This window comes from Seriola lalandi, unplaced genomic scaffold (genome assembly GCF_002814215.2).
Source record: "Seriola lalandi dorsalis isolate HSWRI2012SDOR001 ecotype SW California unplaced genomic scaffold, Sedor1 jcf7180002053069, whole genome shotgun sequence".
Lineage (NCBI taxonomy): Eukaryota > Metazoa > Chordata > Actinopteri > Carangiformes > Carangidae > Seriola > Seriola lalandi.
Genome location: NW_019523622.1, coordinates 305980 through 331206, shown reverse-complemented (window position 1 = coordinate 331206; position 25227 = coordinate 305980). Strand labels below are relative to the sequence as shown.

At 40.2% G+C, this 25227-nt stretch overlaps 2 protein-coding genes across 4 annotated transcripts in view; one reads left to right on the top strand and one right to left on the bottom strand.

Moving 5' to 3' along the window:
- The window catches only part of plppr2b (phospholipid phosphatase related 2b), a 52241-nt gene extending 50783 nt beyond the window's left edge, over positions 1-1458 (bottom strand). For both annotated transcript variants that reach the window (XM_087172520.1, XM_023400893.2), the window contains exons 1-2: positions 1333-1458; positions 340-449 (exon numbers count right to left, since the gene is read on the bottom strand). The gene's annotated coding sequence lies outside the window, so the exon portion shown is untranslated. The remainder of the gene's footprint in view (positions 1-339; positions 450-1332) is intronic.
- Positions 1459-1460: 2 nt separating this feature from the next.
- palm3 (paralemmin 3) overlaps positions 1461-25227 on the top strand; it is a 36796-nt gene continuing 13029 nt past the window's right edge. The window contains exons 1-3 of one of the 2 annotated variants that reach the window (XM_023400922.2): positions 1461-1903; positions 22775-22827; positions 24083-24163. In XM_023400922.2, coding sequence (XP_023256690.1) covers positions 22783-22827; positions 24083-24163 — 126 coding nt within the window. In that variant the 5' untranslated portion in view covers positions 1461-1903; positions 22775-22782. The remainder of the gene's footprint in view (positions 1904-22774; positions 22828-24082; positions 24164-25227) is intronic. The other variant, XM_023400921.2, reaches the window with a different exon arrangement.

Sequence of the window (25227 nt, the reverse complement as noted above, 5' to 3'; positions counted from 1 at the left end):
TCATTTGACCAGTGCTACTTCTTCAAGGCAGACTGGACAGATGCGCGAACCGGGCAAGGACTAGCTTGTTACCATGCTAACTTCAGTAGTAGAAAATATGTGATAGAAATGGAATCAAAACAAAAGGGTTGGTTTCCACAGCTGGAGACAGCTCGTGAAAAGTAAAGGGATTAAGTTGGATGTTGAACATTTCTTCATGACTGGTGTGTAAACAGCTGTTGATGCTAATGTTGGCTCTGTAGCAATAGCAGAACTTACAATGGCTCCATTAAATTTATCTTTCAAATTAAATTGATACTCGTCAAAAACCTGTGTTAAGAATATGCCACATTCACCTACCCAGCAGCTTGAAAGATGGCACTGAAAAGTTTGTAGTTTGCTCCTTCACAGAGGACAGCAGTGGCGGCCAACTTGGATTCACAATGGTACAATGGATTCTTTCAGTGATCCTGTTTTACATTGGAAAAACAGAAGAATCAAAAGACATCCAAAGGAAAGGAAATCCCCCCCCCCCCAATCCACTTCTCTTCTGCCCATTAATGTCATTGGTATTTTTCACACATATTTTCATCAAAATATGGCGAATTACAGCAAAATACACAGATTTTAATTAGCTGACATTCACCCAGTGGTCAAAAGCGGCTTAATCCAACTTTAAGGAGCCACAATCAACAACTAATATTCCTCTAGTCACTAAAAGTCTAGTATCCAATGTGTAGCTAGTTTTATTGTCCCCTAAAGTCTTAGTCATTATTTTTCAGATTTCATACTATTTAAATTCCTTCTTTTTCCTGAAAATAAATTGATGCTGAACTAGCAGTGTTTAATGTTATTGCTGTTGTATTAGACTTTTGGAATCCACCTCTAAATACAGAACAGAGCAATCCCCAAAAGGACAATATTATTAGAAATGTAAGGCAATATTCCCTGAATGTTGAAAGGCAGGGTTAGCAATCCCTTATGTGAGCTGAAAGAAATGTTACACTTGAATGAAATGTTACCGCTTTCATACAGAGAAAAGTTTTACATTACATAATTTTTCACATAACGTGGTTCCTACTTTTATTCATCAGATAGTACCTTTTTCCACAGATGTCTCTTTTCATTAAAATCACTTCTGATATCAGACTTGAACACCTGCTACAAACAAGCCACTGATGTTTAGGAGTAGCAAGATTAATGACATTACAAAATCTGTTTTTTAAACGCAAATACACTGAGTTTGATCTTTGTTTAACACCTTTAAGCTTATGAAAGCAAACACTACAGTACGTTTTAACTCCTTCTCTCTGGCATTGGTTTCAATCAAACGAAAGAAGAAAGCATCTCAACCTGTTGCTGCTGAGGGAAGCTGTTTAGCTGCTCTGTGCTCATTCAGAGCGACAACAGGAAACATGAGGCTGCTGCTGCTGGTGCTGTGTGGAGGGCTGGCCTCACGGTAATGACTGGAGTCAGGTAACCGGACAAACCGACTCTTTTCCTCCTCACTTACGGGCTTAGACACGAAGGGAGGCGTTGAGAGCGGATCTCCGAGGACGGTTTCACCTCGTCTTTTTTTTCTTCACCGATGCCGCGGGCCTCTCCGTCTGAAACAACATTCAAAGACTTTTAAAAGTTTGGTAAATTCAACGACGTGTCGATCGGTGTTCATGTGACGGTGCTCGGTATTTCGGAGCCCACTCAGCGCAGAGGCTACTCAGGTGTTCAACTGCACGAGGAGGAAGTTTGTGTCGTGTTTTACTCTTCTGGTCACATAAGTCACAGAGCTGGTAGCAGGAATTCTCCCTCTTTTTTCGCTTTTTTTGTCGTGTGTGCAGGAGCCTTTCTCCACTTTTTTACTTGGTTTCGTTTTCCTTCTTCAGTTTCTTTGGACTAAAAAGCTCAAGTGGCCAAGTTTGAACAGGTAAGTGTATTTTGGCTCATTTCGACCAACATTTTTCTGCTTGAATTTTATCAAGAAGTTTGCTGTACGTGGTCGGTTGACACCTTTTGAATCTGGGCCAAGTGGTGGAAGTGAGCCCAGTCAGAGTTGGACAGCCCCAGCAGCTGTTGACTTGTCTGACCTCTGTTAAGCATTGTTAACCAAAGCGTTATAGATTAAAAACCCTTTCAAATATCATTTGGCTGTTCAAAAGTCACTACTTTCTGACACTCTTTGACTTCTTAAATCCAAAGCCAACCACACTAGAAATCAGTTTTGCACTTGAATACAGACAAGAGTTAAGACAAGTTAAATTCTGCACATTTGCAAGTGACCACATTAGTTATTCAAGTTTTTATCTAAAAAGAAAATCTTAGCCATAATATGTATGGTAACCTGTGCTTCTGTATCTCTTCACTGCAAGTCTTTTATAGAGTGTAATTAAGTGCAAAAGCCTTAAGTCTGCAAGGCACTGAGTTTTATGATGCAGTGGTTAAGATAGTGGGGCTGTCTTCTGACACTTTTCTTGCTGCTGTTGCAGCTGCATCTCACCACCAACACACCCCCTACAGTAAACGCACACACACACGCATACAAAACACACACCATGATGCCAAGATCTCACTTTCTCTATATCAGATCAACCATACATTTATTTCCTGTTTCTCATATATGACTCATCAACTTTAACGCACAGCTGTTTCATCAGCTTTTTAACCACAGCTTGATTTTAAAAGAGCCAGATTTGAACTCGGAACACATCAAACAAACGCTGCTTAGTGCAGCTGAGGCTTTACAAGCAGAGATCCCAGCAGGAGCTTCTGACATGGCTCTTCTTCTGTCAGGCTGAAGAACAAGGGGCCTTGAGGCCATATCCAAGGGGCGTTACTCACCTCTGACTGAATTTACCTCTCAGGAAAGAGTAACTTCCTTGAATGTTTGTTTCAACAAGTATGCATATGTCATAGGCTTTCAAAGAGAAGTTGCACATAAAGGATCACTCCAAAGGACACATGGAAATGTAAGTGTCACAGCAGCCAAAGAAGCCAGCTGATTACACATCAGCACTAATCCTGATTTAGACAATCACTGTCCTGGGAAATTGTAAAATTAGCTTAGCTGGTTTCACACTCACACAAGCCCTCCTCTCCTTTGGTGGTTGTATTTTAGTATTTGTGTGAAGTTCTATTTTAAAACGTATGTCGAATGCAGTGAAACCCAGAGCTTGTTGAGGTTATATCTCTCTTGTGCAAGAATCAAATGAGATATTTCATGTGTAACTAAAGTGCTTTGTGCGCAGGGAATAAAGCTAGATTCTAGGTAACAAAAGAGTAATTCCTCTGTCTTATCTACTGGCCTGTTTGTTGCTATTCAGTTGAAAAGTTTAGCTTTGATGCATATAAAATATAGCATATAGCCCAGGTGAATGTGCTAGTCACTTGCAAAGCAGTTTGTTTTTGATATGAATCTGCAGATATCTACCCAAATGTACAAAGCGGAAGCGAGAGGGGTAGAGTGAGCATGATAGCTGTTAAAGACAGATAAAAGAGCTGGAGAAACTATGTGGTCGTCAGCACCACCAATCAGCAACAGTTTTATCTTTTCAAATCGTGTTGAAGAGAGCAGGAGAGAGTCAGACTCTGACAAGGCAGAGAGAGATTAAAAAACCAAAAGATAAAGGGGAGGAGACAAAAGAGTAGCTGGGAGTGATGAAATCCTGCACTTCTTTGCTTGGCAAACTGGGTGATGGATGAATTTTCAGCAGGAGGGAAATTCCTCACTGCCATATTGCCCCCAGCATATCTCTCAGCATGTGTCTCTGCCCCATTCGTACTGTAGCACTGCCATCAGAAACTAATCCCTCTGTGATTGTTAGTATATTTTATATATTTCAACTTAGATCTTTACTTGCATTTTCAGAACATAAATACTGTGGAACTTCCTCCTCATTACGTTACAATGTCAGTGTCAGAGCTCTACCTCATGCTCCCTCTCTGTATGCCATGTTGCCACTGCTCTGACTGTCTGTGTGCATATTGCACAAACACGCCACGCTTCCGGCTGTGATTATTATGACTAAGCAGAAGATTAGACTCAGACAGCAGGGCATGCACAAAGATGTTACACCTGGAAACAAGAGATCACGTAGAAAGTTTTTTTTTTTTTTTTTTTCAGTGGCAGAGAGATTCTATCATTCAAGTGAAAAAAAACAAAAAAAAAAAAAATGGAAGTAGTTTAGTCAATAATAGTTTGTTCCCAGGGGAACAACTTTGGCACAGAGTGCTGTGAAAACTCCAGTCATCATAGTCTGATGTACATATGGAACATGCTACAGATTTGTATTTTGCTCCTGTTCAATTGGGAAACACATGAAAAGACAGATTGAAAAAAACTGAAAATGCACCAGGGGCCGAGATGTCTCAACTTTTAGTCACTAGCATGGGTCGGGCTTTAAAAATGCTGCACGTACTGCTCTTAACATAATACAACACGATAGCCTCTTCCTGTATGGTAAACACCTGTGTTTTCAAACTCAACATTTGTACTGCAGGCTTTCTGTCAAACATCTCCAAGCTCAAGCTGAAATAACCCTGATGATGTCACTATGATGCCATCAGGGTTATTTTCTCATTTAATCAAAGAACCATTGAAGACGTTCAATTGTTTTCTCTACCCATGACGAGTTAACTGATATTTGTGTGTAAAATGAGTGGAGTGCCCCTCTAATCAGCGTAGTCAGTATCACAGTCCCTGTTAGCGTAATGTGTGATGGGTTCATTTTCAGTTCTGAGAAATACTAAGTTTAAGAAATACTGAATGCTAAATTAGTCCTCAGTGAGCTCACCTGACCTACAGTGTGTTTCTGCATTATGTCACCACGTCAGCTCTAACATACCTGAGATGCCAGCCATGCTCTTACATTTAAGTGTGAGCTGTAGTATAAATTGCACAGAACCGTCCTTTTGTCTGTCCTCTTTTCCTTGTGTTGTGTTTAGACACAAAAGGCGGTATTCACACGGTGCTCTTTAAATCATTCTGTTTGTGTATCTGTGTGTGGTATTCCTTTCATTTGCAATAATCCGCTGACATAAAGCCTCAAAAATCCTGCCTGACAGTTGGTGAGAGGGAAGAGGATAGAAAAAACTTCTTCAGTTTACTCTGTCTGTGCTGTACACAGTACACGTGCCCTTCTCTTGACACCAACAACAATGTGTTAATCAAGCAGACGAGGATTAGCCAGAAAAGTAATGTTATGTTTGTTAAGGTAATGGTTTGAGGAGATAACTCCGAGACAGGCTTCAGCCATCTTTGACAGGATAATATTTTAGCTTCTTAGCTTCTCAGCATTAATTAGGGTCTTTCTCGTGAATTTATTTTTTAAGTGTAGTCTCAGATTGAAGCCTTTTAAAGGAAAATTCTTCCCTGCTCTTCAGTGGCTTGTAAATATGAACAAGTTTCAAAGCCTGTAGAAAATTGAACATTATAATGATCATAACCTTCAAGAATGTATTGCTTGACTGTTGGTCTGCATTAGTTTTAGCTAGGTGTAATGACGAATCTTTATTAACTAATATTTACACCAAACTGAGCTGAATCACCATTGTCACTGATCGCACCAGTAGCTTTTAGCAATGGAGCTCCTCTCACTGGAGACTGAGAGTGCAATTGTCAGCTTTCTTGTTAAACGCACACTAAAAGACTGTGAAAGCCACCACAATGATCGAGATGACATAAATTATAGGCTACTGAGCAATTCATCTCATGTGCAGTGCTTGTGTAAGATACTTTTGTCCTGAACTTAACACTAGAGCTTGGACAGAATTTCGTTATCAAAGTATGCTGGTACAATTTGTTGCTCTTAATTACGCAAAAAGCTGGTGAGACCTCTTAGTTCAATTGTGCACGTGCAGTACTCAAGTCTAACAGCCCCCATCCCGCAATTCATATCAGATATTGGCAATTTCACAGGGTGATGATAGGACAATCTGACTATGGATAAGATTGTGCAACCCTAATGTACTATCACAGCAAATGTTAGAAAATCACAATATAGTTTTGTCTAGTTTTCTGATGGACATCCACATGTTATTATGGTTTGGTGTTCCTATTTATGAGCAAATGAAAGAAGAAATATGACACATAAATAATGCAACCACAAGACGTCACACAAAAACAGATATATGTCTGTGGTTATCGGGTTACAATGTCTGGTTAGTTAATCATGCACAGCACAGAGGAAACAAGAGAATTACCTGAATGATGTTTGTTTACCTAAGTGTTGTTATGCATTTTAAATCCTGGCAGAGCATGAGTGCACATTAGAAATGGGATATGTTTTAGGTTGCATGCACAAAATTGATTGAACACAATGAACCATTAATGGATGGCAGAACTACGCCCACATTTTTTAGTGTGTATACATCTTTGTGGTGGGAGAGATTGAAGCATTGTCACAATTTAGCACTGCCAGCAAGCTGTCTAGTGTTACACATCCTTCCAATGCTGCAGCTAATGTGTGATGCTGTTGTCTCGTCAATTACATGGTAAAAAAAAATGTCTTATCACTGCCAATTCACAACTAACTTGGAAGAAATTCACCTGTAGCTGATTTGTACAAAATGCCAACGACAGATCTACATCCCACCCTGAAATTAGCTGATTTACCAAGCCAATTTTTTTTATGTGGTTTTGTGGCTGTGGTTTTATTCTGAGTCGTGGCGGAAATGCACACCACACATACACTATAAACATCCCTTTTAATCATCACTAAAGGCTTAGAATTTCATAACAATGTCTTTTGCCTCTTACAGGCATGCTTTTTGTCTCATATTCAATTAAACAAAATATTCCAACTGCTTAACATAACACTGCATCGCTATCAGCAGAAGCTGCCATTTTCTCAAATTTGATGATCTAATTGATGAGTTTGTCAGTCACACATTAAAGGCAACAGGCAGGGCGGAGCAGTAGACTTCCCACGCAACACTATGGCCTCATTGAACTGTTTTGCACTAGTTACAGAACAATGTGATGTTTTGAGTTGCTGTAACCTATTTCTCAGTGTATAATATTATCTTCGACATAGGCTAATGTTTTTAACTGTGAATTTGCTATTTTTGGGGTAGATTAAGAAACCTGTTTGTCTTGCCTACTGTTATCTCAAAGTGTTCTCTGAGTACCGTTTGCAGTCCCTTCTCTTTGTCTTGCATTCCGTCATCTGTGATTAGCAAAATGCCCTCTGTCCTTTTGCAGTCATGAAGCTCTGGACTGTGGTGGACCGCTCATTAATTGCCTGCCCAGGTCAGGAGAAAGTGACTTGACTCTCCTAAATGTGTTTATAACCTTGGTGGGACACATTATGTTGCCATGGGAAGAGGAAACATTTCTAAGTACCAGCCTGTTGACCCTGTTTCAGCTGTTGACTGAGTTTGTTATTGAAACCCCACAGTGTTGGGTCCTGGGAACCATCCAAGTCCTTTAACCCTGGTACAAATGGCTTTGGAACCAGACATGAATGAAAAATGAGGTGAAAAAATCAGGTGAATATTAGATGCTTCACATAGTTTATTTCTAACCTTGTAAAATGTCCCAGACACTGGCATGTGAGATCAGGTATAAACAAAATAATAAAAGTCTGGGATTGCTACCTAAGGGACAGATACCTCTTCCCAACTGACATTGAGCTAATCGCAGAGGTGAAGTCAAATCACTGCACAGCTGAGATCGGGTCTGATGCTGTTACGCTGATTTGCTCATGCTTCCTAAATCAATACTCCTCAGTTTCCGTCCGTGCTGCAATCAACATTACTTACATGTATGTTTCATAAATTATCTAAATCATCATCATTTTGATGTGAATTCCACCTTCATTTTTCTTCACAGTTATAATCTCAGAGATCATGGGAGGCTGTATATTGAAGGATCAGCAGCGTATTGTCTGTAATTTCTTTAATGGTAGGCTGGAATTCAGTTTGTTTGTCCTCAGTGATAATGAGAAAGAAGGAAAGTTAAACATTATATTGCCTGACTAGACATTTACAAGGTGACTCAACACCCTTGCAGAATAGATTTATGCAAACTCTATGGCTCGACATTGAAATGTCTTATCAGCTGGAAGTGAAGGAGTTGTTATTCCTCAAAGTTATTTCACAATAAGAACTTTTAGGATAAATAATTTCTGTTGAGAGATGGTTGGTTTTAATGTACCTACAGATTTATTTGTGATTGTCTTTGTAATGTTGTACTGTGTTGTCCTGATGTGGAGTTGACTGCCATGTGTTATGTGAGATGATGAATGTAATCGTGACTGAGTTGCGAGGCCCCATGGCACATAGGGCTACAGGCTTTTGACTCTGTGACAATAGCGAAAATGAACCGAGACTGGATTACACCAGTCCTGCATTCCTCTCCAAACCTGTTTGAGACACACACAGACACACACACACACACACACACACACACACACACACACACACACAGATACACGCAGACAGACACACACACCCTAATCCTGCACACACAGACAGATAAATCACGGAAGCAAGCCAATACATGCCTTACACAAGCTTGGTCGAAGTGCAAAAAGAAAACTTACCACCATGAATATTGTCTACATGTATGTACATGGTCAGAAACTCATTAGTAGAAAGAAAGGCCAAGTCCTTGAAAAGTATCACCATGAGGACATGTTCCTGTGGTTTATCAGTGCTGCTCCAGCACTATTGTGTGTAGTGCTGACCGATTCATCTTAGTTTGATCCTCTTCGCGCTATGAACATGTGCATGAAACACATCGCAAAAGACTGAAATGCGTTGAGTTAGAAACAGACAGCACGGAGGCGGCAGTGTAGACCAGTGAGGAGTGAACTTTTTACCGGAGCTGACAACAATTATAGCCACGTCTCCGTGAGTGTCATCACAACCTTTGCAAGTAAATAAAGGAATTTTAGCGTCCTTCATCACTCCACCTGTTCAACAATATTTAAACCTGTAGAAAAGCTTCATTTTCAACTTCTCCATCCACCGCGGTTTGTTTAACACAAGTGCAACACTAACGTTAAGCTAATATGACCACGCTAAAAGGAAAACTTTCTGTGTGTAGACTGTAGCTTCATTTGAGCACACCCAAGATGCTTTGAGGACGCATTTGAGATCTGATCACGCAGACCACATTTAGAGATGGTCTGGGCCACATGTGTCCACATTCTTTTGGCAGTGTGAACGCAAATGTGTCCTGGGCCACAGTGAACCTACTCTACTGACTGACGTCTTCTGACACAGTCTGATTAGTCCCGCCACAGTTTCATAGGCCCTGTTCAGACCTGGTATTAACATCTATCTTGGGTGATCCGATCACAAGTGGACGGCTCTCAGTTCGTCAGTTCACACCTGGCTTTAAAATGCGTCTCCACATGCGTCTTGATTGACCAGTTGTGATCGGATCTCACCGCTTTATATGCGGTGAGGTATGCGTTGTTTTTAGTTGTTTTTAGACACGTCAGATGGGTCTGTTGTTAGTGTGTGTGTGTGTGTGTGTGTGTGTGTCAAGTGGCGACCTCCAAGGGTGAAAAATGAAGCCAACACGAAAGTACCAAAAACTGCAGTTCTTCGAATGGCCAATTGAGGCTGGTTCCAACAGTGAGTCAATCCCCATAGACTCCCATGTTAAAAACTTTACAGCAGAAATAAACATGTTTACAGGTACAAAAAGCACTTTTGGTCTTTATAGCTTATTTCTTCCTTCATGACAAATCTACAGGGGTGAATTATTATACAACTAACTCGTTTAAATTTTATTAAGGCTTAAAGTTTAGCATATGGGCGTATGCCTGCCACAAGCCGGCATGCACCGAAGTCTGGGCTCGACATGTGCCCCTCCTTTTTGCCCATTTTTGGATTAGCCAGGAGTTCGGCGGAGTCAGGTTCTGGCAAGATGGCGATAACAGAATGGCCCACTCTGAGCTTCAAAACCACTATTCAGAAACCTAATGGTGACGTCACGGAGGCCACGTCCATCTTTATTTACAGTCTGTTAGAGCGAGCAAATGAGAGAGAGAGCGAGTGGGGCACAGAGGGGTTATTTGCATATTAAGCAATCCAATCACAAGTGGTCAATCAAGATGCATGTGGAGACGCATTTTAAAGTCAGGTGTGAACTGACGTAGAGCTGTCCACTTGTGATCGGATCACTGAAGCCGCATGTTAATACTAGTGCTGACCAATTCAGCTTATTTTAATCATCATCGCATATGAACATGTGCAATAAACATATCGCAAAAGACTGACTGACTGAAAAACGAATTAGAAAAAATCATTTTATTTACACACGCTATGCAGTGTAGACTATTGAGGAGTGAACTTTTTACTGGAGCTGACAGCAACTACAGTCATATCTCCGTTAGTGTCATCACAACCTTTGCGAGTAAAAAGCAATTAGCGTCCTTCATCACCCAGCCAGTTCGACAACATTTAAACACGAAGAAAAGCTCAATTTTCAACTTCTCCATCCACCGCCGTTTGTTTTACACGAGCGCAGCAAGCTAACGTTAACCTGATAGTGAACTGTTATAAACAAGCTGAAAGGGAAACTTTCTGTGTGTAGACTGCAGCTTCATTTACCGCAAACTTTTGTAAACTTATAGCTACAGTCTGAGACAGCAGCCCCCCCTCTCAGCAACACTACCTGCAGCAGAGGGAGGAGGACGGAGGAGATGGCCGATAGTGACCTTTGTCTGTGTCATCATCGCACATTGCAAATTTTCCTATCGTGCAGGCATAATTGTGTGCTAACTAAAAGTCCTGAGCCATTCTGCATTAACAGTATAACCAAACAAGGCATTTTCAATTGATCGGTATTAAAGCCAGATACAGTTCATACCCTTTGTTTATTGTAATCCATTGCACAGTGGGAACGCCACCTGTCAAAACTTGTTCTCCATTAACACATCTGAACTTCTTCCTAATGCACAGCGTGGTGAGTGATTAAACCACAAAGCAGCACAAACAAATAACCTGCAGCCAACAGTTTTAATAAAGATCCACTCTGGCAGTGTGTGTCAGTGAGCAGAAGAGGCAGTTTTTTAAGCCAGTTTGGGTTGAAAAAAAATGGTCACATTGACCTTATCTCACTGCCATTTTGTGGGTGCATTAGGCCTCTAAAGTGCTACTGTTGCCTGAAAACCATATTTGAACTTCCATATTTTTTTCATGAAAGGGATGGGCTGCATCTGTCATCTTGTCAAAGCTTTCAAACAGCTCCATGGTGACTCTTATCTCCATCAAACATATGCCAAATTATTTTCATTATTGTTTAATCTGAGTTGTTTTTATAATTAATCTGTGAATTGTTTAGTATGTAAAATGTCAGTGAAAAACACATTGTCTCTGTTCCCATGGTGATGTTTTCAAAATTGCTTGTTTTGTCAGGACATTTTTACTTGAAAAATTACTTAAATTATTAACAGATTAGCAAAATTACAATACTTAATATTCTGTTGACTACATAATTGATTCATGAATTCACTTTTCAGCAACAAAAACACAACACTAAACCCTACTAAAGTAGTTATTCTGGTCATATACTCTTTTTGCAGAGCTATTTAGTCATCCAGCATATCTAAATGTACTAATTTTACAGATCTCTAAGGTACCTCTATTTTAAAATAGCAGCGCAGCCATTATGTTGTACAGTATTCACTGTATTTGACAGAGACAAGTTATCAGCAGATATTCAATAATTAATGATTGCGAAATGGCAGTGACAAGGTTGTAACTGTAGGCACACCATTGTGGTTAAAGTTATTCTGTCACACTGGGATTCTTGTGAAACCTGTGTGCATGTGTCTGCATGTGAGATTCGTCAAAATGGAGACTGGCACATATTGTTAGGTGTCTCCTAGTTAGGTGTGAACTTAATGTGTGTCGTTGAGCTTCAGTTTGGTGGAGATGCTGGCAGAATGTTTATGTTGTGTCACAGCCTCAAGTGTCTTGTCAGGACTTGTCAGAACAGGTGTCTCAAACTCTGACCCCCCTCTTCACATCACTTCCTCAAGTTCACCTTCTGTCATTCGTTTTAACCCCTCTGGTTCCATGCAAGATTTGCCGTTTACAGATGTCTCTGTGTCTTGTCTGTCTCTTGTTCTTTTTTTTCTATTCTCTCCTTAAATTTTCTCGTTTCAAAAGTTTGCCCCCTGTTCTTCATGACTCGACAGAGCTGTGAGGCAGATCATGAAGACTTAATCTTTTGTTAGTCCAGGTTCTTGCACCAGGCTTTGTTTGAACAGAGACTGTATGAAAAAGTCCACAGAGTAGACCTTTTGCTTCCTTTTCTGTTTATCTTCCCCCCCCAATTTCATTGTCATTTGATGCCATCACACCGTGACTTGACTTATTTCAAAGTTTTTTTAAATTGCAGATGCATGTACTGTTCGTTAATGGCTCAGGGCAACTTTGCCCTTAGGTACACTGTGTCTCTCTCCCATGAAGCTTTAGCTTGACTGTTATCTTCACTTGTCTGCAAAGCGTAAACCAAGACACACACACTGCATTCCACATCAGGGTCAAAAAACAGTGTTTTCCCTCTCACCATGAACACAAATACGTGCCTCAACCGTCTATGCACAGTATTTGAGGAGATAGAGCTGCAGATAGAAGAGGTCATGAATGCCAAAACACTGAAACAACAGTGATTAAGTTAGTCTGTCTTAAAGCGCAAGGGCGGCAGTTGATAACCAACTGTCTCCTGCTTTGAAGTCTTACAAGGTCATGACTGACTCAAGTGTATGTACATTAAAAGCTGGGCAGTAAACCAACAATTTGCCAGTGCTGTCATGTTTGTATGTTTGGAACTGCACAAAAATCTTCCAAGTACTTTCAATGGGTTTCCCCTAGGCCAGTTAGGGAATTTATAATGATATTACAAATGTTAATTAACATAGAAAATATTAAAAGTAATGTTCAAGCAGTGAACTGTTACATTGTTATGCATTACAGGCTAAAAATGAAATGTTTCATAACTCGTATTGTTTAAGTTTTTGATTACATCTTAATCATAGTCAAAGTTTTTACCTATACTTCTATTCAGATCTGCTTAATTTGCCGACATTTGTAGTTACCACGGTAACAGCAAGTGCAGTTAAATAGGTCCCAGAGTTACAGGGCCATCAAACACTCCTTGATCATCTACTTTGTTGGACATAAAAGCAACTGCTCTATGTGTTTACAGTGCAGCCAAACTAACTCAAGATGTTTTTTATGAAGAAGTCGGTCAGTAATAATAATTGCAGCTACAATCTGAATCGATATTGTGCACAAAGCAAGTAGTTTTCCACTCAACAGCACTTGATTACACTTAACTTTGTAAAATAACCTTAAACAGATAATTTCTAAGATTTGATACGTAAGATTATCATCATAATAACTTATTGTTATATTGCATAGTCATTGTTTTTAACAGCCTGAAATCAAATTTTTCTAAGAGATCTTTACAATGTGTGCAACATATAAAACGCTTTATCCTCAGACCCTCCATTTGGATAAGAAGTACACATTGAAACCCAAATGCAACATTTTGTTCACATGTTTCTCTTTTAATGTCAGGTGTGCTGAGACAACTTTTGTATGAATGTGCAGAATAAGAAATTCTGAAAAATATTACGTGACAAATTATTCAAATGAAAACTGCTTTTTTGAATGAACCTTCATATGCATGAGAAAGTCCTCATCTCTGGTGTTTAAACTGGTTTAAAAACAGTTACCTTAATCTAGTTACTGTGTAAACATATTTATGAACACATAAGTAGGCTATAATCTGTGTCAACACATATAACCTTGTGTTGATTTTACTACATGTAACAGGAGTGGAGCAACTTCCCTAATTGCAAAGCTGTTGTTTTAACTGACTGACACTTCCAAAACGGAGCCATTCCAGAAATTACGTACAGTTACACTAATGCAACTGTGATTTCTTCACAGTCAGATTATATAGATAATCCTGCATGTTAATCATAATGAGGGAGACAGGATGACTCATCCATGCTGCATAGCACATTATTCTTCATCTTCACCATACATATGTATGTTCCAGATGACCGTTTTAATCTTTACGGTCCCTCTGCTGACTTGATGAGTGGATGACAAGGTTTTTACAAAGGTGTCACCATGCTGTCAGTTTAGATTTGCTGCTCAGCATAATGGCTGTGGAGCTGATTTTCTCACCCAGAATCCTTCCAGACTTAATATTTTAAACTTGTGCAGCAGATGGCTACTGATCAGAAGCTAGCCCGTATTGAGAACCACTAACAGGGCAATATCAAGCAGTATGCAGCCATATAGAACTTAGGTTTATATCAACCATGTGTTTTTTTGGCTAAAGAGATAATGGCTGCACAAACTGTGTTCTGATAGCTATGCGGCTAGACTATGTCAGCAGGTACAATAAGACAAACCTGGTAGATGAAGGTAATCAGGAAACTCCTGAAGGGTGAAAATTAGCTGTCATTCCCTGTCTTAAAATGAGGGTTGTGATGTGTTTCCAAGTTACGAGGTGCAGTTGCATTGTTGACTACAAATGTTCCTAATCAGTTACTTGTGTACTTGGTGAACTTTTTGTGACACGAGAGGTAATGAATTAACACATAGGGCCGGTAAAGTGCTTGTGGATCAGTGTAGCTCTGATGATGATGCAGGGCGACAGTGGGAAAGAGTCAGTTGCATGTTACCAGTTACCATGTGACTTCATGTTTACACCTCTTGGTTTTTAAAGTCAGGGTGAACACAAGATGGACCATATATAACAGGTGACAGTGGTTTTTTTTTTTTTTTTTTCTTCCTTGATCCAGATGACATTAACCTTAACATTAGCATTAACTATAGGCATGAAAGTGACCTGATAGGCCCATGGAGCTATGTGGAGCTAAAACCAAGAAACATCCATGTCCTATTACTTTCTGGATCTGACCAAACAGAGATCAAATGCTGCAGGTGTGTCTTGTGTATATAAGTTTTCCTTTACCATACGAGGATCCTGTGGGCAGAGTCAAGAGAAGGCTAAATCCAGCTTCCTGCTGAACAGAGACTCTATTGTATGTGTGTGTGTGTGTGTGTGTGTGTGTGTGTGTGTGTGTGGTACCTTACAGAACACCATTGATCCCCCCTCAATCCTTTTTTATGGCTGTATAAGGTGGAGACAAAATGAGAGCAAAGGAATTTGCTCCTTTGAGGCTCTATTGTTTCATCATCATAGTCTTCTCTCTCAACACGATTTAGTCAAATTGTCAGTGCATTAAACTTGCTTTAGTCTAACCACAGAACAGCAGGACCTGTAGGAGGATTTCTTTTGATATTCCTTCGCAGTGATGCCTTTTGATTCTCTCAAGTGCGTATTCCGTTGTGATCATTTGTGCAAGCTTACTATACGTATTTCCAAAGTTAATACGCTGATAAAAAATTGGACTGGTAGGTTGATTACATCTTTGATGCTTTGAAGTGCACACATTATTCAAGCTTCTATGTTACTTGAGAGGTTAGGCAGCAGTACGACTGTCATGCCTGTGAAGTGTAGCAGTGATAAATGACTTGGAGTAAACCTGTGATGTATGGTGTTGACTATATATGATAATTCCCAACATGCTCCAAAGTCTGCTACACTGTTTGCTCTGTGACGTATGACACACACACACACACACACACACATACACACACACACACACACACACACACACACACAGAAGTGGAATGCAGTGTTTTCATTCCCCCAACCTGGACTGTCAATCAGAGGAACTTGGCTGTGTGCTCTTGCAGCAGCACCATCCAAGCTACACAAATTCCACCCATACCACCCACCCACACACATAAACGCACACACACACGCGTACATTACACACACACACACACATGATATATATATATTATATGTGCACAAACACACACGCACACATACCCTCCACTGTGTCAGATTTATTTCTATCGAGATAAGCAGGATATCCATCTCCAATAATGTAATTTCTGCTGCAGAGTCTGTAAAGCAACTGAAAATCAATAGCTGATGAAAAAGCACTTTACAACAATTCACTCTGTCCATCCTTCAAGCTAGAGAGTGATTGCCTCTTTGATTGCCCCGTCTCCAACTGAAGTTCTATCTAGGAATTGTTTTACAGTTAGTTGGCTGTCTGTCTAAGTCAGGCTCTTCCTGAGCGATGGCCACTGACGACAGCTAGAGGATGCACATGTTCAGAGATCAGGGTCGTTGCGATTGCATATTCTGTCTCTAATCTCCTGGAGGACAAGTGATGTTTGTGCTCTTCCTGTTCCCAAACACATGGAAGGATGTTTTCAACTTACAGCGACCTTGGAATACTGTCTCTCTTCGGATCTGTGGATCCGTCTAAATCGAAAATTTTAAACCTTAAGTCCCAGTAAAAATAGCATTGCCTTCTGCCTCTCTACTCTTATCTTCTCCAGTTCTTCTCTTTTTTTTTTTCTCTGGAGTTTACATGCTACAATCTAGTGCTGTACACCATTCCCTAAGTGCGAAAAGTGTTGAATATCCAGCAAAGGTGAAGAGAAGCAGATAAACTGGAGCAGCGCTGTAAATGAGCCTCAAGCCGCCCCTAAGCAAAGATGATTCCAGCATAGAGCCACTTATACAGGTATTGGACATTAAAACAGTTAATGTTAGTACTCAAATGTGTTTACAGTATGTAATTGAGGGCACACAGTCTCACACCCCACTCGTGCCTTTGCTCTCTCTCTCTTTCTGTCTCTCTTCTTTCTTTACTATAACCATCCCTCTCCCCCTCACCCCCATCTCTCCAAGAAATGGAGCAGAAACTTCAAAGTGCAGAGAAGCAGGGGGGCCAGCGGACTAACGGCAGCATAATTGCATCATCACACAAAAACAAAATGTCACTGGGTGGCCTTATAATATTTCCCCCACCCCTACAGACCTGAAGCTATTTCAGCAATTCAGTGTATGTTGTGTGTTCAGTGGCTTGTATTTACAGAATCAGCCGATTCACTGTTGCTGTTTGATCTTTCTACATGCCTTCCTTACATAAAGAACATCTTAATTTTTTGCCAAATTGATGCTACATGATAACAATACTGTCCTTTACTTCCTTGACCCTTGACTATTGCTGTATATTTACAGTATACACACTATTCTCTGTCAGACAGACTTTGTCAATAATTTATCCCAGTGTAGTGATGGCTGTTTGTCGCAGTCTTGTTAGAGTCTCATGACTGAAAGTTCATGGTTTTCATGCTCCAGTGGAGCCGGTGTCTGTCCCTGTGAGATCAAAGTCAATAACCATGTACTCTGACCTATCTGGTCTCACATCCCTGCTGGAGTGGTGTATTAAATTTGAATAAACTATTTCCTGAATCCATAGGAGATACTGTATAGTGAAAAAAAAAACATACTTCAGATTCTTCAAGCATGCGTTTTGCATAGACAGCTGTTGGAGCTACTACACACCGCCACTGATGGTATATATTCTCTGAGCCAGTGAACAAAGGGCAACACGAGGCATTGGTTTGCATGTAAGCACTACCTACTAACTAACACTGACTGAACCAACTGCCTATTCTACAGACTTTTCAGAGACCGTCTTCTTAAGCCCTCAGAAAATGAAATGCTAATGCTTTGGCTTTTGAGGTATTTGCTCAGTTTGGAAAAAAAAAAAAAAAGAGATTTTTTTTACATGCACTGTGTTCTGGATTTAAACATCCACATAGTTTGTGAAGAAACTGCTGGTGTATTTTTTTCTTTTTTTGATCGCAGGCTTTTAACTTGTAGGACAAGAGACACTGCTTAAATTTTACATTCTCAATCTTATATACTCTCAGCTGCTGACTGTGTGTCAGAGAAAGTCACGAGCACTGAGCTGTGATACTAAATGATTCTTAAAGTTTTTCATTCCAGACACCCTAATGTTCTTCCATCTGTTCCCACAGAGCTAATGTCACTACACCAGCACACAGCATATAGACTTCATGGCACCCCACTGGGCAAATATACATTGCTATATAAACATGCACTCATACGCTGAAGGCAAATATACATTCTTTTGCACGAGGCCTGGAGGAATGTTTGCAAAGAAACCATGCGGACAGTTTGGAGTAAGACTGAATGACTGGGGCAGCTGTACTTGGAGGAGAGTTTCTGTGCCTTCCCATGCACACGTGATGAAGCTCTCAATTTACAATAGGGCTGCAAGATACGATTGTTTTCCGTTCAGTTTTAGAGCTGAAACAATTAGATGATGACAGGAAATTGATTGGCAATTATTTTGATAATTGATTGGGCCATGCATGAATGCCAGAGTTCTAGCCTTTCTTTGTCTTATTGTAAACTAAATCTCTTTGGGTTTTGAAGTGTTGCTCATATAAAACAAGCAACTTACTGGTGGCAACTTAGCCTCCAGAAATTGTGATGGACATTTTTGTTGTTGTTGTTGTTCTTTTTATTATGTTCTGGCATTTACAGACCAAATGAGTGATAGAATAATCAAGATAGTAATCTGTAGATTAATCAATAATGCAAATAATTGTTGAAGCTCTAAATCAGTTACTTGTTTAATCTTTATCATGTCTGAAAATGCTTAACTCCTCACTATTCCTGCAGCCCAAAGTGATGTCTTGTCACTTCTTCTGTCTGACCAGCAGTCCAAAACCCAAAGGTATTCCGCTGAAGGTGATATGAAACAGAATAAAGTGCCAAATTGTGACATCTAGAAGCTGAAACAGGCATTTTTGCTGAATAAAGGACTAAAACAATGATTGTCAGCATTGTCATCCCTTAATATTTTGAGAGTAGGCCTTCTGACATGTTGCAGTAGGAAAAACACAGGTGTAATTAATAAAATGAATGATGGCTGAGTTCCATTTAGCTGCCTAAGTGTCAGGGTCCTGGTATTGTGCGTGTTGCTTCACTGTCAGTCACGTGACTGCACCACTTGAATTGAACAAAACCACCTGTAATTCTCCTATTATGACAAGTAAAAATGTCTGCTGTGAAAAAATTTTAATCACCACTAAAAATAAACTAATGTGCTAAAATACAATGTACTTTCTCTTCGCTATTTCCTGCTTCTACTCTTTTGTCTTTGACCATAGCTACTACAGTCCATTGTGTAACTGAGTGGGGTAAAGGGATGGATACTTGGTGTGTGGGATGTCATACCACTGAGGTCAGACAGCCAATGGCTTGCTCAGCTAGCATTCATTTGGGCAGGACACAAATGAATGCCTTGGAAACAAAAAACGTGTCTTTTTTAAGGGAACTGAGACATTTTAATCATTTGCACTGGCATGTAACAGGTGTTGCAGGTGAACCAGAAGCTGTAATTAAATACTGTTGCAGCCAAGCTGTGTTGATGGCCATGTGCCATATTGGTGTTTTACTACTGCTGATTAGTCTCTAAGATGTACAGGATATAGTGTGAATGGACCTAGGCAAGGGGTACAGTGAACAAGTGTAGTTTTTGTTCTGTCCCACAGCACATTTGTGGGTTGCTGTACTTTCTGAATACCACAAGAGGATTGTGGGAGTTGTGTGAAAATTCACAGTTAAGGTGCAAAGATTCTTGGTTAAAGTAAAAATTTTGCATTAATAAAACTCTTAATTGGTTTTATAATGTGGACACTGTACAACAAAGAAGAGACATGATTTATAACAAAGCATAACAACTATTGCATGTCCGTAATGTCTGTCCTGGAAGAGGGATCTCCTTCAGGATACGGGCTGTCGCATGCTGTACAGATTGTAAAGCCCTTTTAAGGTAAAATTGTAATTTGGGGTTTTGGATTATAAATAAAACTGACTACACTTGACAAATTAACTTTTAAATGCTATCCCCTAGTTCCGAGATAGAATCTGAGAGGTCTAACATGATTAAAGGAATAAGAAAATTAAAAAAAACAACGTATTTCATAGAATTACATTTATTTATATTTAATATTTATACTGTTTTTTCTGACTTCTCTAGTTTGTCTAAGTAACTCTCTGCATACTTCCACTTCTCAGGGCCACTGACGGCCCTTTTAAATGCAACATTCCAAGAATACAGTTTAGCTGTGAGCAGACTGACCTGAGGTTGCTTGATAATGATCAGGGTCTCATGGGAAACAGAGCAGATTTAATCTGTAGTTTCTCTGTTCTTCTAGTTCTTGAACATTCTTTTTTGTCTGCCTCGTAAATGATTTTTTCTTACTTCTATGTCATTGGTCGTCTCATTTTGTCGATCTGAATCCCAAAGCAGCTACATTTCCTGTCGCCTCATTCCCCCCTTGTCTCTGCCGCTCTTCTTTCCAGCCATCTTGACTTTCTCAGTCTCTTAACTTTTTGACTTTGTCAGCTTTCCCTTCTCTACCCTCCTGTATTATGTCTAATTATCGAAGTCAGTGTGTGTCTACGGGGAGCTCCTCAATACCTCCTCATCAAAGCCTCTGTTTGTGTTTGCTTGTTTATCTCTGGCTGCTATTCTAGGCGCTCTCCTGGAGCCCTGATGAGACACAAGCCTCCACTCCCTACGGAGGCTTATACTGTAAGCTGTCACTGCACCTCCAGTCATTCAAAACACTGCCAAAATGAGGATGTGTCTCTTTCTACCTCTGCTGATCTTGAAGGGTGCATTGTCTCTTTCTCTCTCTCTCTCTCTCTCTATATATATATATATATATATATTGTGAATGTACATTCTCATATGTCTTTCTCTCTGTCTTGCCACCTCAGTGCTGGAGAGAACTCCAGAGTAATGAAAGGCATGCCAGAGGTTGTTTCCCCATCAAAATTTTCCCCCTGCCCTCTTCTTGTTTCATCTTCCTGTTTTCCCCTACATACACAGTTCACCTAAATTTTCAGACTCTTTTATGTGGGCCCTTTTCCCCTGTGACCCCACCCCACACCTGGAGGGCACCAAAGGAATCCCTCTGGTGTTGGAAGCGAGAGGTTTCTCACTATGATAACTAACACCTCCTAAAGCTGATCTACTATATCAGAGGAGCAGCAATAGCATCAGCTCTACCGAGTTGCCTTCTGGGGGAAAAATGAGAAACCACATTTTTAGAGTTTAAGAGCATTGGATGGGGAGGGCAGGTTTCAGGAGAAATGAGTAATGTGACTTATTTTGGCAGTGTACACAAGGTGAAGAAAATTCAGATTTTTATTCTCTTTAATGGAACTTAACCGTGTGCAGTTGTATGTTGATGTAAAAACTAAGGACACTGTTTGAGTTTGATCGTTCCACTATGTCTCAGAAATGAGCTCGTCGATGAGGTTTTGCCAGTTATGCATCTGGAAAGTGTTTTGCGTGTGTGTGCATGCATTGGTAAGCACATATTTTGCGCTTCAAAGCTCTGTGATGGCGATTAGCGACACTAGTTGTGACAGACTGGCATTTGTTACAGAAATAGGGCCCTGTATTACTCAGATCTCCCCCAGTGTGAGAGCTCGGTTGCTGTGATGGCTAAATGTGTTCTTTGGGTGTAGGACAGAATTCTTTTCAAAGCACACGGGATTGTCAGTGACTGGAAGATTATTGCTGTCATTGCATAAAAACTATGACAGATATACACAAAAAAAAATCATATTGTGTTTTTTTGTTTTTTATTTTTGGTTTTGTTTTTTTGCAGATATTGTGACTGCGATATGAGTAATGATATCAGTGGGAATGGCAATTTTAGTATTAAAGTTTCCCTGAAATAAATATAAAAAGGATAATGGTGCATTTTTTTTGCTGTTGTCTCTACCGAACAAGCATGTTCCTTTGGTCGAGAGAATATGATTCGTAGTGCGTGGAATCTCTGTAACACCACAATGCTTAATTTATAATGACATGTTGTGACGCATTTTAATTTAATCAAAAAATTGCAGCTCGTGCAATTTGCAGGTTGCGCTCGGCCATATTGCAATTTTTGATAATATTTTGATTAATTGTTCAGCCCTAATAAAATAAAAACTATAACAATGGTCTAACTATAATTATTTTCATCATATAAAGTTTTTAATGAAACTCACCCAGTGCAGATTGACATGTGGGCCAAAAATAGCTGTTATTTCTCCCCAGAGAAGAAGATTTTTCTGTTTGTTTATATATATATATAAAAAAAATAAAAAAAATAAAAAAAAAAGCAGAGTTATGGTTTGTGATGGCAGGAACTCATTAATGACTGAGCTGCTGTGAGCTGGTTGCCATTTACGTCTCTAGTCTATGCTCTCTTATGTACCTCTGAGTTTTGGGGAGCTCAAATATTGTCCCATTTAGTGTCAGCTGCAGGGGAAAACAAATATTGCCTATGCTCATTTTCTTTGAGATTCCTGATGCTGTGTCATGACAGAAACACAAGGCTTAATGGGGGTGTGGGAGTGTGGGAATGATGGGGAGGATTATGGGTCATGATGGCTCTGCAGACAAAGGTGTGTACTACTATACTTGTCCAATTACATGCTTCACAAATAGCAAAGGCTGAAATCCTGCCTCTGATCTTGTGTTGCCACCAATCTGCTGCCTCTATATCCTCTGATGTTGCAAGGGTGGGACTGAAAGAGTTTAGAGACTAGCACAGAAATGCTATGTGATTCTCTTCTTCAAACACTCTTTAAACCATAGACAAGTTTTACATTGGCAAAGACCAAAAGAACAAAAAAAAAAACAGACCATACAGCACAAAAAAATGGACATATCAACTGGAGAAAATACTAATTAGGATTTTAAGAAAATCTCAGAGGATTCATCTGAAATCATGGCCTGATTTTATTCTTTCAAACCAGTGAACACAGTAATCTTTGGGAATAAATGGATCCTCTGTTTAACCTCTGGTCTCTAACCTTCAACCCTGTCTTATTGTGTCACAGGCGCTAGAATGGATGAGACGGAGAAGTACAAACAGCGACTGGAGGCCATTGCTGTGAGTTCTTGCACAAACACACGTACATTTATCTGTTTATAGATGAATCCATCCACTGATTTAACTGTTACACTCTGAGGCGCCGCCACCATCACAGCAGTGGCAGAGTTGAACTGATCACATTTACACTGACAGTAAAAGCAGAGAGAGTTTGGGTTGTTCACGGTCAGCAGCCGCCCACTCTGACAGATGACGTCTGAATGGGAGAGTTATTCAGTCTCAAAGCTCAACTCTGAATGTAATGAAACTGAATGTGAAAGTGCTGTGTTAAGTAGGTAATTAACCCCAACAGGAGTTACTTACGAGTTCATGATTTAAATCATCAAATTCCATGACTCTTTGCTTTGTAATCAGAAGAAATGCATCATTAAAAAAACTGAAACATTTGAGTCTGGTAAAGTTAAATATCAGCCAGGAAAAATAGTACCAAGCTTGCAGAGTGACCGTTCACCATTGCTTGGTCCTCAGCAAATTTGAATGTTGCTTTGTTGACAAGCCCCTCAACATTAGGATTTAATACTAATTTATGAAAGTAAAATTCATACATCTTCATACATCATACATCTCGTTGTCTGAAATAAACTTTCATTGAAATGTCGATTATAACCTTTATTTTAGTGGCTTTTTTCGTGGCTATATTTTAAATATATAACCTGTTCCACAGGATCTCCTGGACACTTAAAAAGTGAAATTGTTTACATACATCAGTGCTATAGGCAGGTTTACTAATGAGGTGCCACCGCAGTAATGGTGACTTGTCTCCAGACTTGTCTGTCTGGAGAAAGAGAGGGTAAAGGGACTAAGCTGTGCTCTCTGAGCTGTCTGTAACTCCTGAATAATTTATTGAGTGTGCAATGTGGTGAGCCAGGGTGTCCCTCATCCCACGAAACCAACACCAGTTTGCCATGGAGATAGTGGCTCTGAGCATTATGGGATATAGAGTATACCTGATGTCCATGGTGACAGTGTCCTTATGACAGATGGTTGACCAGGTGTCCCCTTTTTTACTCTTTCCCAGTGATGTTTTTGTCACAGCCGTCTCTTCCCTGTCTTTGTTTCTGTTTACTCATTTACATCAGCTTGTTTATGTGTCTAGCTGATGATGTGAGTGCCTCAGCCCATCTTTCTCTTTACTTGAATAAAGAATAAAGTCGCACTCTTGCTCCTTCTCCCCCTTTACCAAACTCTCAGGATGTCTACATTCATTCTCAGCCTTTGCGAATTCTCTCCTTCCCTCCCACTTCTCTTCTTGCAGGAGAAGCGCCGGCAGCAGGATGAGCAGGACAGAGCCAGGAGAGAGATGGAGGATGAGAAGCTCAGACTACAGCAGCTCAAGGTGTGACACACACATTCAGGATGATCTAACCCATCTCATTCATTCACACACATACTCACACACACACACACACACGCAGCCTTAATTTCACTCAGCTAAAATCCTCTGCAGACTCATTCCAGCTTGTTAGCAAGCAGATTACCTCCAAATTTATTTCCTTTTCACACACAGACAAACTCTCTCACACACATACACACACACACACACACACACACACACACATACACACACACACACACACACACACACACACACACACACACGCACAGATGAACTACACAACCTTCCACACTTCCTGGTTCTGCCAGTTCCTCGCAAGGTTAGAGGCAAGCCTTCCTTTGCTGAAATCAGTTTTTATGTGAATGTTTACACACTCACATAGTCACAGAGCTGCTCTATTGTTTCCACACCATTTCCAGACTGGCGTTCCCACTTCCTACTCCACTGTGTTACACTGCCCTGGGGCACATTCCTCAAATTGTGTGAAATCTGTGCAGCATGTGTTTGTGTGCAAGCAGGTATGCATGTGTGTACCGGTGCGGTCATGCAAGAGAATGTTTTGCATATGCATATTTGTGCACAACACTTCATAAATGTATTGTATCTGTGAGATCAAAATTCAAGTTGCAACAGGCTTCAAAGATTAATTTAAAATGATTATCCCGACCCTTGCTCTCTCACAGGAGCTGATATCATCATAGGTTTTAGTACATTCATTAGCTTTGACATTGACTGTAGCCTCTGGGTAGATGTAAGGATGTGATAGGAGAGAGCAGCAGCTTATACATAGCTCCTGACCTGCAGTAAAGTTTAGAGAGAGCTGTGTCAAGCTAGCCAAAGGCACAGGGAAGGGGACAGAGTAGGGCTTGTTCTGTGCTGCCTGAGAAAAAAAACAGAGATGGGTTTGTGACGTTTATATTTAAGTAGGTAGCGACTGGCTAACAGTTACCAGATTTTGGAAACATGGGGCCATGGGCTGGAGGGGAGTATGGGTTTTCCGATGCTTTCACCTCAGGAGTAAGTGAAAAGCTAGCAAACATCACGTGGCTTTTGTAGCTGCTGTG